This window comes from Myotis yumanensis, unplaced genomic scaffold (assembly GCF_028538775.1).
Source record: "Myotis yumanensis isolate MYYU_CA2020_CCGP unplaced genomic scaffold, mMyoYum1.0.hap1 SCAF_5, whole genome shotgun sequence".
In the NCBI taxonomy this organism is placed as follows: domain Eukaryota; kingdom Metazoa; phylum Chordata; class Mammalia; order Chiroptera; family Vespertilionidae; genus Myotis; species Myotis yumanensis.
The window spans coordinates 85,455,073-85,467,577 of NW_027223756.1; the positions used below are offsets into that span (position 1 = coordinate 85,455,073).

The 12,505-nt window shown below is 42.0% G+C and overlaps 1 protein-coding gene across 1 annotated transcript in view; it reads right to left on the reverse strand.

Moving 5' to 3' along the window:
* Nucleotides 1-4,205: 4,205 nt before the first annotated feature.
* Nucleotides 4,206-12,505, reverse strand: part of LOC139011467 (adhesion G protein-coupled receptor E2-like) — a 51,971-nt gene continuing 43,671 nt past the window's right edge. The window contains exon 22 of the mRNA XM_070417002.1: nucleotides 4,206-4,632. Coding sequence (XP_070273103.1) covers nucleotides 4,606-4,632 — 27 coding nt within the window. The 3' untranslated portion in view covers nucleotides 4,206-4,605. The remainder of the gene's footprint in view (nucleotides 4,633-12,505) is intronic.

A 12,505-nucleotide genomic window follows, 5' to 3' on the forward strand; every position in this document is an offset into this window, starting at 1 on the left:
TTATGCCTTGATTGTTGTAGGTATCACTGGGAGGAATTGACCTCCAGGCCAATTGGCTGTGAGAATCAGCTGTGTCTGCAGTGGGAGAACTTCTGTGCTGAAGACACCCTTCTGGGGCAAGACTTGCTTCAGTGGGGCTTTGGTGCTCACTGAGTCTGCCCCCTGAGTGTGTCTCTTATGGATCTGAGGAGTTGTAATCTGGATGGTCCCACTCTGACCACTGGGTACACTGGCTCTTGGATCTAAGGAGGTGCTAATTTAGCCTCTGCCTGAGGTTCCCCAGCAGGAGCTACAAAGAGATCTGAAGATTCCCCTTCCTTTTGGGGGGTTTGGGGGTGCCCAGATAAGGCCCAGCTGTGAAGCAATGCAAACTGCTGTGAGGTCTTGGGCCTTCTCTAGGAAGTTCTGGGTCTGTCTGGCCCAGCTGCAATTTGTTAGGTAATTTTCAGGTTGCAAAAGGCCAGGGCATTCATACGCAAAAGCCTCTGCCACAGCCTGGGTGGGGCGGGGTCTAGGAATCAACAGGGCAGAGCAAGCAGCTATGGTTGATCCTCAGCCCTGCCCTAAGGGGCCAAGCTTCTCAGTGTCCCGGTAATTGCTGCAAGTACCTCTGAGGGAAAGCCGCCCTCAAGTTCCGAGTTCTGCCTGCCAGACAGTTCACTTTCTCCCCGTATGAGCCCTGGGTCCCCATTAAAATGATTGCTTGGCTGCCAGACAGCTCAGCGCATCTTAATCTAAATGTTATTGCCTCCTACTGGGAAAACACCTGAACAGTCGTAGGCTAATTCTCCATTCTGACAATGCTTGTGTATACTCTTTGAAGTGTATATCTCTGCCTTGGCTCAGGACAAGTTGTGTTAATAAAAAGTATGGGGTCCTGAGAGGAGGAGACCTTAGAACTTAGATGTTAGTTTTCTTTAAACTAGGCTCCTCTGACCCTCAAATGCCTTTCAAAATTATCTTTCATCTCTGGACTCCTATTTAATCTATGCACAGCCTTCTCCAGATTGCTGAACGCTTCTTAATTCTGGAACAAGAATCCCAGCACAGTATCTCCTCTTATTCTGGTTATTCATATGAGAAAATATTATTTAATAAGGCTAAAGAGGAATACTAAATAGTTTTGCTTTGAATTATTTTATTATTGTCTAGGATGCATATATTCTTGGATTATTTATCCATATCCTTTCTTATTTTAACAACCAGTAGGAATTCCTATCCCACACTCAGCCTTTTCCCCCAGTGGTCATGCATTCTCTACTTTTAATGAGAAATTCTGTCATGTTCTTGCAGAATATAAATTGAGAACTGGCCAACTTCCAGGCAAAGATATAGGGGGCTGAGAAAAAAGTCACTATAGTTATGTAGATGGAGAAATAGAGGTCACCTGTTGTACCTTAAATCTTAATGCCACAGAGGCAGCACAGTCCATTTACATTTATGCAGTGAGGCCTTCACTGTACCAACTGAAAATCTATTTAAAAATTATTTTCTACTTCATGTGTGTCTTTAATATAAAATTTCGGTACCCAAGGAACCTAATGAATGAAGAGGCTTAAACTCGGTTTCCTCAGACAAATTTTATTGAATAAATGTCTTATTAGAATCCTATAGCTGCTATAAGTATTCCCACACTAGTTGTTTAAAACAAACAAACAAACAAACAAACAAACAAACATAACTCTTATAGAAGCTTGAATTGAGTCTCAGTAGCCAATACCCAGGGTTGTGCAGGCTGGGGTCCTTCTAGAGCAGTGGTTCCCAACCTTCCTAATGCCACAACCCTTTAATACAGTTCCTTATGTTGTGGTGACCCCCAACCATAAAATTATTTTCCTTGCTACTTCATAACTGTAATTTTGCTACTGTTATGAATCGTAATGTAAATATCTGATATGCAGGATGTATTTTCATTGTCAAAAATTGAACATAATTAATGCATAGTGATTAATCACAAAAACAATATGTAATTATATATATGTTTTCTGATGGTCTTAGGCGACCCCTGTGAAAGGGTCATTCGACCCCCAAAGGTGTCGCGACCCATAGGTTGAGAAGTGCTGTTCTAGAGGCTCAGGGGAGGATCCGTTTCACTCTAATCCTGCTAGTGTTGCTGGCCACCTGAATCCCTTGGTTCATGTTCCTTCTTCCATCTTCAAAGCCAGATGTGTAGCATTTCAAAATGTCTCTGAGACCAGCTTCGTTGTCTCTCTCTTCAATATTAACAGAACCATACAGCTAGGCCTTATCAATTGGTTTTGACATTTGTCACGAAATCTACTTTGCAAGAAGACTCTAGACCAGTACTCAGAGCAGTGGTGACAGTCTTCATGGAGAGCAGGAACTTGCACCAGAAAGTTACACAACACACTGTTTCCTTTATTGATAAAATCTTGTTATGGAATAAATGTCAGTTGAACTAAAGCTTAGTGATGTTGTTGGTTAGTAGCCTATCCCAAGGTTCTTTTTACCTTTAGGGCCAATAACATTTTATGCACCACATTTTGAGTAACACTGCCATGGACTATGAGCGCCCTGATGGCAAGGAACCTGCTATATTCACTTTTGTGTAACTGGTACATGGACATAGCAATGTGTATTGCACAAAAAGGGCTGGAGCAGGCAGAAATTTGGAAAGAAAAGTTAAGATATGGAGAAGTGGGCAGTGGCGATTCTCAACACCTGGCATGTTGACTTGCTTCAAAGATGATGGATGGGTGGATGGATGGATGGATGGATGAATGGAATAAGTTTGATTAAACTTATTTGTGACAGAGTCATGTTGTTCTAAAGAGCAGGGTAAGAGAAAAAGAGGGCAAAGTAATTGTTAGTACTCTAGATGTGTGCATCAATTACTAATTCTTTGCATAGACCTTCATATTTTTGCCATTTCCATATGCTATCCACACTAACATTTATTAATTCAGGTATCTACTGCTTAATGCCAGTTATTTCTAAAATGTAGATACACACAAAACTGTCCATTTTGACTCTATAGTCCATTATTTTAAGTGGGAAAGATTGTATCATATATCTTCACCAATTTCTTGAAATATAACCAAAACCAATTAAAGATTTATGTTTCAGTAATAAAATATCATGTTAGGATATAAAATACTTAAAACATTGCTTCCTATTGACTGCAAAATAAACATAGTTGTTAATAGGTATTTGGTAAGAAGTCATATTTCTACTCCATTGCTTACATTTCCAAGATTTTCTTTTTACTCTCTCAACTTTTGGAGGACTGACTCATTGTAGAAAATAACCTTTGCTTTTGGAAAAATGTAGAAGGTCCCAAAGAAACAAGTTCAGGACGAGCACACAATAGGAAGGAATGACTGACATTGAGTGTGATGTTATGATGACCTCTTTTAGCACCAGCAATATCTGAGACACACACTTTCCTTTGTTTTCATGTGGGGCACTTTTCCTATAAAATGTTTTTATTTGAAACTAGAGACCCAGTGCATGAAAATTCATGCACTGGAAAGAGGGGGGGGGGGGTGCCTCAGCCAGCCTGCCCCCTCTCACAGTCTGGGAGCCCTCAGGGGCGGGAGGCAACCGGCAATCAGGGGAAGGTGTCACCCCCATCACACTTCTGCTGCTGCCACTGCTGGTAGCGCAAGCCTTGGCCTGCCCTGGTTACCTGAGCCTCAGGTGGCCCTAAATGGCTGGGCAGCTGCCATCTGAGGCTTGCCTGCACCTCAGGCTGGCCCTGGGTGGCTGGGGGGCTGAGGAGACTGGTTGACTCCAGAGGCAGGCACTGAGCAAGGCCCTGGCGGGGCTAAGGGGACTGGGCACCGCCATGTTGTGTCTGTGTGCACCACCATCTTTTAGGGTGGGAAAGTCAATTAGCATATTCTTTTCTTATTGGCTGTGGGGGCTGCAATCTTTGAGTGTGGGACAGTCAATTAGCATATTCCCTCTTTATTGGCTGTGGGAGCCACCATCTTTGTGACAGTGTGAGTGTCAATTAGCATATTCCCTCTTTATTAAATAGGATAGTGTATTTAGCTTGAGGTGTAAACTTTTCCTGTGTCATCATGGGCCAGAAAATATTATATAGAGAGATATAGAAATTTAAGCATTATCACCAGAAAATTGCATTCTACTGGGAAAAGTTTAACCAGGAAGACAGTCTGTGGAATATACCCATATTTTTCTTTTATTTATTTATTTATTCATTTAATATTGGGGTAGCATTGGTTAATAACATTATAGGTTATAATGTTAACATTGTATGTAATTTGACATAATTCAGCAATTTTTATTCTGAGTATCTGAGGAATATAAAAAGACAATTAAAAAAGATGTATCTACCCTTATGTTCATTTTAGCACTATTTCCAATAGCTAAGATATGTAAACAACCTATGTGTCCATTGATGGATGAGTCAACAAAGAAGAAGTGGTACATATATACAATGCAATACTACTCAGTCATAAAAAAGATTAAATATTGCCATTTGCAACAACATCGATCTGGAGAGTACGATGTTAAGTGAAATAAGTCAGAGAGAAAAGGACAAAAATCATATGATTTCACCTGTTTTTCTTTAGTCACCCACTTTTAGTTTTCTTAGAATTGACTTAATTTCCTCTTTTATGCTGTCAATCCATCACCTTTTACCTGGGAAAGAGATAAAACTAAAATGATGGAAATGGCTAAAAATAAACAACCAATAATAAAAACATCAAGTCTTTTCTTAGTTTTTCTAAATTTTTTACTTGAAAAATTTTAGACCTATGGAAATTTGAGGAACATCCATGTACCTTTAACCAATTATTCTTTTGCCACATTGACTTATCTCTTTGTGCACACATAAACACACACTTTCACTTAATATCAAATTTACAAACTATGTAATATATGAAATTCACATAGCATAAGTTAAATCATTTTTAGGTGTACAATTTAGTGGCATTTAGTACATTTGTGATATGAATTCATCCTTCTAACTAGTTCTAAAACATTTGCATCAACTCAAAGAAGACTCCATGCTCATTAGGTAGTCATTTCCCATTACCCTATCCCAATTCTGGCAAACACCAACCTACTGTCTGTCTCCACAGATTTACCTATACTGGATATTTCATATAAATAGAATTTTCCAATATATAACCATTGTGTCTGAATTCTTTACTTAGCATGTTTTAGAGGTTCATCGATGTTATAGCATTTTATTGGCTGAATTATATCCCCTCAAAATTCATATGTTGAAATCCTAACTCTCAAGACCTCAGAAGATGACTATATTTAGACAAAGCATTTTTACATTGTTTTATGACTTTATTGTTGTCAATCCTTATCCAAGGATATTTTTCCATTGATTTTTAGAAAGATTGGAAGAGAGAGTGAAAGACAGAGAAAAACATTGATGTGAGATGTGAGAAAAACACATCGATTTTATGTTTTTGATGGGATTGGTCCACAGGTGATGCTCTATCCACTGAGCCAAACCAACTAGGACAAAGGGTTTTAAAAAGAGGTTTTAAGTTAAAATAAGGACATTAGGAGGAGCTCTAACCCAACATGATTTGTGTCCTTACTCAAAGAAGGGATTAGGGGTAACGTCAGAAAGATGGCAGAATAGGAAGCTCCAGACTTCCTTCCCCTCATGGACACATCTATTCACCAACAATACATGAATCCATTTCCTTTGTGAAAAATCCAGAGATCGCTTGAGAGGATCCTGCACCCAATTGAGTAGGACACCAGCTGCATTGAAGTCAGTTGGAAAATTCATGGCACCATCTTGCCACAGGAGATGACTGAATTGTACCGCCAACATTCTAACATTTTGAGGGTCTGCCTGAGAAACTGGTTTTTTTCATGCCTGAGAATGGGCACTAATGGGAAGGGGTCACATGTTGGCAGCCAATGGGTTTTCTCCCTCACATTTCTCTCTCTCTCTCATCTTGAGTATTAGAAAAATATTTTAAAAAATTAAAAATGGAACTACCACATGACCCAAAGATTCCACTTCTGGGAATATATCTGAAGAAACCCAAAATACTAATTCAAAAGAATATGTGCATCCCTATGTTCCTTGATTGCAGCATTATTTAAAATAGTCAAGATTTGGCAGGAGCCTACGTGTCTGCCCGTACATGAGTGGACAAAAAAGCTGTTGGTACATTTACACAATGGAATACTATGTGGCTATAAAAAAGAAGGAAATCTTATTCTTTACAATAGCTTGAATAACCTGGAGATTATTATGCAAAGTGAAATAAGCCAGTCAGAGAAAGACAAATACCATATGAACTTACTTATATGTGGTATCAAATGAACAAACAAATTTAACAAAATAGAAACAGAAGCATATATACGTAGAACAGACCGACAGCTGTCAGATGGGAGGGGTTTTGGGAAGCTGGGTGCAAAACAGTGAAGGGATTAATAAAAATAATGGACAAAAGTATGGTGATAGCAAAAGTAAAAGGTGGGTGGGCAGAGGTGGAGGTGGGCAAAGGGGGATAAATGGATGCAAAGAGAATTTGCGTTGGGCGATGAGCACACAATGCAGTGTGCAGATGATGTTTTATTGAGTTGTACACTTGAAACCCATCTGCTTTTTAAACCAATATCACCCAAAATTCAACAAGAAAAGTTTATAAATACTGCACTTCAGTAAATTACTCAGGACTGAACATAAGAGAAAGTACATGTAACAGGTTTAACACAGGAGTAGCATGATTTCATTTGTGTTTTGAAAGAATCCCTCTGACTTCTGTGTAAAGAGGCATTGGAAAGTGACAAGAGTAGAAAGTGTTAGTCAGTCAGGAGGGAATTGCAGTGGTTCAGACGTGAAGATGGCAGCCTGGCTCAAGAGGGGGTGAGGGAGACAGAACCATCTGGCCACATGAGGGACATACTGAGAAGATAAGAACAGTAGGGCTTTATAATAGATAGGTTGTAGTGGGAAATATGATAAGTGTGGAGTAACATTCAGGTTTCAAACTTGTGCCAAGGAATGGATGTAGTGCCATTCAGAGGGGGAAAGACACCATGAGAAAGGATAGGATTAGGGAGAAGAAGGTGAGTTATAAATTGGAAGGCTGAGTTTAAGGTGTCTTGATGACATCAAGGATGTCAAGTAACTAGAAATAGTTCTCAGAAGTGAGGTCAGAGCTAGAGAAAGAAATGTAGCCATCATTTGCATCTATATGGTGACTGAATCTATTGCTTAGGAAGAAAGAATTTAATGAGAATTGCAGTTTTTCTGGACTGAATCCATTGGTTGAAGCTATACAAGAAACAGAAAAGAGCTAGAAATACTGGAGAAAGACATGGAAGAGGGGCATGTAAGTAGATTCTAGACAGGATAAGGATGGAGTGTTTCACGAGAAAGAGTGATAAATAGTGTAAGAAGTTTCTGGAAGGATATTAAGGGCACAGAGACCATTGTATACCTAAAAGATATTTGCTTTGGTAGAATCATGGGAGAAAGAAGCCAAAATATATGAATTGGGGGAATAAATTTAAGGCAAGGAAAGGGAGACAGAGAAAAGTCAACTCTTGGTTGGTAGCTAGAGGAAAATGGTTGGCCAAGTGGTACATGTTTGTAAGATAGAAAAAAAATCAAACATGTTGCTATAAAACTGGGTAGAAAACTTTTGAGAAAGTGAGGGAAGAATGAAGGGAATAAGAGTGGGAGAAAGACAAGGAGAGAGGAGGAAGAGAGAATGTGTGAACAATAATGTAAGGATAATTGATAAGGCAAGAATGATAGGATTCAAAGTGAAGATGAAAGCTGTCTTCAGAGAGAAGGGAATAGTGTCAATAATACAGCAATGTGGACAAGATGCATGATAATTTATGTGTGGTTGAGAGTGTGAAGTTCACAGAGTCATTATGATGACTCGGATTTTCTCTGTGAATATATGGTAAGAATATTTGCTGAGAAAGGGAGATGGGATAGAAGATTCAACAGTGAAACCAGTGCTTATGGAGGATGGGTGAACAGGTGAAAGATATATAGGACTTCCTGGGAGTATAGTAGGTTCCTTATTTATTTATTAAGTTATTTTAAATATGTTTTATTGAGTTGAGAGAGAGAGAGAGAGAGAGGAAGAAAGAAGGATAGAGAAATAGAAACATCAGTGGGCAGCCTCCTGGCTGCCCCCTACTGGGGATTGAACCCTCAACTCAGGAGTGTGCCCTGACCAATAATTGAACCCAGGACCTTTTGGCTCGTGGGTCAATGCTCAACCACTCAGCCACAGTAGGCAGGCATAGTAGGCTCCTTTAAATGGGAAAGAACACTCAAGGGGTCTAATGGAAGATGGAAGAAGAGGTGCAAAACTAGTAGTATAAGTAAGAGAACTTTCTATGTCTAAAAAAAAAATTTAAAAGAACTTGGGAAATCTAAACCACTGGTGGTTCTTAGTAATCATTGCCATGAATTATCCCATGCAATGATGGCTTTTCATCCCTGTTTTTACAGTTGGTGGAGGGTGCTGAACATATCAGGCAGCCTCCTTAAGTCTAAAATGCTAGCTAATACTTACTTCCATTTAATTCTTAAATATGTACATCATTTCCCCCCATTTTTGTCTTTTTGTTGTGTGGTGCTGAGTGACTATGAGATAGAGGTGAATGGAAAGTAAGATATGTAGGTCTGAGTGAAATGTAAATCCCTGCTTCAGATTATTGATTCTTGCTTATTTAGTTAAACATGCATGGCACACAGCATGTGTTCAATAAGAGTGCTAATGTGGGATTCTGAAGATGGCGGCTAGCAGAACAGAGGTGAGGGAGCGGATGTGAGTGAGTGAGGGTGTGAAAGGGGAATGTGTGAAAATGTGTGCTGTGTGAGTGAGAGACAGTTAAATATGGCAGGAGTATCAGGGGCTGGAAGACCAGGCTCTCCTGGATAGGGAGCACCAACCACTGCTGTGGGAGCTCCCCAGGCTGTGGGGCTTGGGCACAGAACCCACACCATCTTGAAGGGGAGAGCATCCTCCTCTAGGAGCTCATCAGCACCACCAGCCAGACTGGCCTTGGACATTGCCTGTGACCTTGCAGCCACACCAGCCCAAATCCTGCTTCCCAGCTCACAGACATGCAGACCCTAGGACATCCACATCCAAGGGTGCACGGCTCCCGCCGCAATAAGTGTGACTTTCCCCTTCCTGGCTGCTGACCCCCAGACACCTCAGCGCACAGGCCTCCTGAGACCTTCCAGCGCACAGGCCTCCTGAGCCCACCACTCCATAGGTGGCTCCTGGTTGCCTCTATGAACCCCTGCTGGGTGCGCTCGTATCCAAACAAGGATGCATGGCCCCGGCAACAGAAACTTGATCTTCCCTTCCCCACCTGCCTGCACACAGACACTGCAGTCATGTGGCTTCAGTGCATGGGTCTCCCCTGAGTCCACCATCCTGGCAGATGGCTCTTGGGCACCTTGGTAAGCAGCTGTTGGGCATGCATATCTAACCAAGGGCGCACATCTCCTAAAACAGAAACTGGGACTTCTTCCTCCATGGGACTGGTGGTATACAATATTCACTCTGATTCAGTATGTGGGCCCCACGAGCACACCCCTGGCAGACAGCTCCTGGGCCCCTCTGTGAGCTGCCACTGGGCATGTGCCTCTCCAACAAAGGGCACACAGCTCCCTCAGCAGGATCCATGATATCCCCCTCCTGGCTACCTACCTCTGGACACCTTGTTGACTTATTGAGGATTTGCCTCCCTGGGCAGGTCACATTGTTTTAGCCACAGACTCCAAGATTCCCACATCCCCAGCTGCTGGCTCCTGAACCCCTTTGTGAATCAGAGAGGGAAATCACTTTGGCCAGAGTCCCACTGCCTCAACCACAGACTACGAGACACCTGTCCCCTACTGTCATGGGCTCCAAGACCCTCATAATGATTTGCAGAGTGATGCTACTCCAGCAAGAGTCATACAACACCAGCCAAAGTCACAGTACCTGAGCGTCAGGCCCCAGGACTCCTTCCTCCCAGGCCGTAGACTCTGGGAACCCACAGTGAGCATATACCAGTGAGACCTCAGGCAACCATTCCCACAAGAGCTGGAATCACGATCACTTCCAAAACAGCTTGCACAATGAAGCCGGGGGTGAGTCACATTATCTATCCATGACAAGAGTTCATCCACAAATAAGAAACTAAGATTCAAGACCCAACTACACCAAGAGAACACAAATAGCTCAAGTAAGGGAGCTCTGCTAGATCACCAAGCCCAGAAGACCCAAGAGAACACACCACGGGATCACCAATACATAGCACCACCTCCAAAAGAACCTCGGTAACAAAGCAGTTGGATCTAAGACAGAAACAATTAAAACGCAATAAATGGGAAAAAAAACAATCCCCAAATGAAAGAAAAGAGGATCATCAGAAAGGGAATTAAATGAAATGGAGGCAAGTAACATGTCAGAGAAAGAATTCAGAGTAATGGTTGTAAGGATGCTCAAATAGCTAGATTCCCAGATACACACAACTCAATGAGAATTATAAAGAGCTGAATAAAAATATCACCAACATGAAAAGGAACCAAGAGGAAGTGAAGAATGACCTAGCTGCAATAAAGAACACAATGGAAAGCTTAGTCAGTAGACTAGAAGAGGCTGAGGACCGCATCAGTGAATTAGAAGACAAGGTAGGAAAAAACACACAAACACAGCAGCAACTAGAAAAACACTTAAAAAGCAGGAGAGCTTAAGGGAGCTTTGGGACAACATGAAACGAAACAACTTCTGCATAATAGGGGTACCAGAAGGAGAGGAAGCAGAGCAAGACATAGAAAACCTGTTTGAAGAAATAATGACAGAAAACTTCCCTGATGTTGGGAAGAAAAAAACCACACTAGTCCAAGAAGCACATAGTGTCCCAAAAGAGATGAACTCAAAAAGGACCGACACCAAGACACATCATAATTAAATTGGCAAACATCAATGACAAAGTAAGAATCTTAAAGGCTGCCAGAGAGAGACAGAAAGTTACCTACAAGGGATCTCACATTAGAATATCAACTGATTTCTCAACAGAAACACATCAGGCCAGAAGGGAATGGAATGAAATATACAAAGTGATGCAAAACAAGGTACTGAATCCAAGAATACTATACCCAGCAAGGCTATCATTCAAAATTGAAAGTGGAATCAGGAGCTTCACAGACAAAAAAAGGCTAAGAGAGTTTATCACTACCAAGCCCGCAATGCAAGAAATGCTAAAGGGACTGCTGTAAAAAGAAGAAATAGAAAGGCAAGAAGAAACACAGACATAGACACACACACACAAAAATGGCTACCAATAAGTACCTATCTATACTAATAAAAGCCTAGGTGGCATCACGCCCTCACATGCAACGTCATCACCAGATGGCCACCACAAGATGGCACCACAAGATGGCCCCACAAAGATGGCCACTACAAGATGGCCACATGCACAGTGGAGGTGGGGCCCGGCAGCAGCTCCACAAGGTGAGGCCTGGGGGTCCTGCAGCTCTGCGTGACAAGGAGGAGGCCAGACCCAATATCTCCACCACCTCATGCAGAGGAGGTGGGTCCTGGTGGAGGAGGCGGGTCGCAGCAGGGGAGGGCAGTTGTGGGCAATTGGGCCAGCAGGGGAGGACAGTTGGGGCAATCAGGCTGGCAAGGGAGGGCAGTTGGGGGCGATCAGGCCTGCAGGGGAGAAGTTAGGCATCAATAAGGCCAGCAGGGGAGCAGTTAGGGGCGATCAGGCTGGTAGGCAGAAGCGGTTAGGGGCAATCAGGCAGGCAGGCAGGCAGGCAAGATGTTAGGAGCAAGCGGTCCCAGATTGGGAGAGGAATCCCAGATTGGAGAGGGATCCCATTTGGAGAGGGTGCAGGCTGGGCTGAGGGACACCCTCCCCCTCCCCCGCCCCGTACGAATTTCATGCACCAGGCCTCTAGTCAATAATAACTTTAAACGTAAATGGACTAAATGCTCCAATCAAAGGACATCGAGTGGCTGAATGGATAAAAAAAACATGACCCATATATATGCTGTCTACAAGAGTCCCAACTCAGAACAAGGAACTCACACCTACTGAAAGTGCATGATAGAAATATAACTCTCAGGCAAATGGAAATGAAAAAAAAAGCTGGGGTAGCAATACATATATGTGAAAAAATTGACCTCAAAGTGAAGGCCATAGCAAGAGATAAGGAAGGCCATTTAATAATACTAAAGGGATTGATACAATAAGAGGATATAATCCTGGTAAACATGTATAAATCCAATGCAGGAGCATCTAATAAATAAAAAACTCCTGGAAGATATCAAGGGAGAGATTGAAACAATACAATCATAGTAGGGAACTTTAATACCCCACTGACATCACTGGATAAATCGTGTAGACAAAAAATCAGCAAAGAAACAGCAATCCTTAATGACTCACTAGTTCAGGTGGACTTAATTGACATCTTCAGAACATTTCACCCCAAAACCACGGAATATACATTCTTCTCAAGTGCACATGGGACATTTTCAAAGATAGACCAATATTG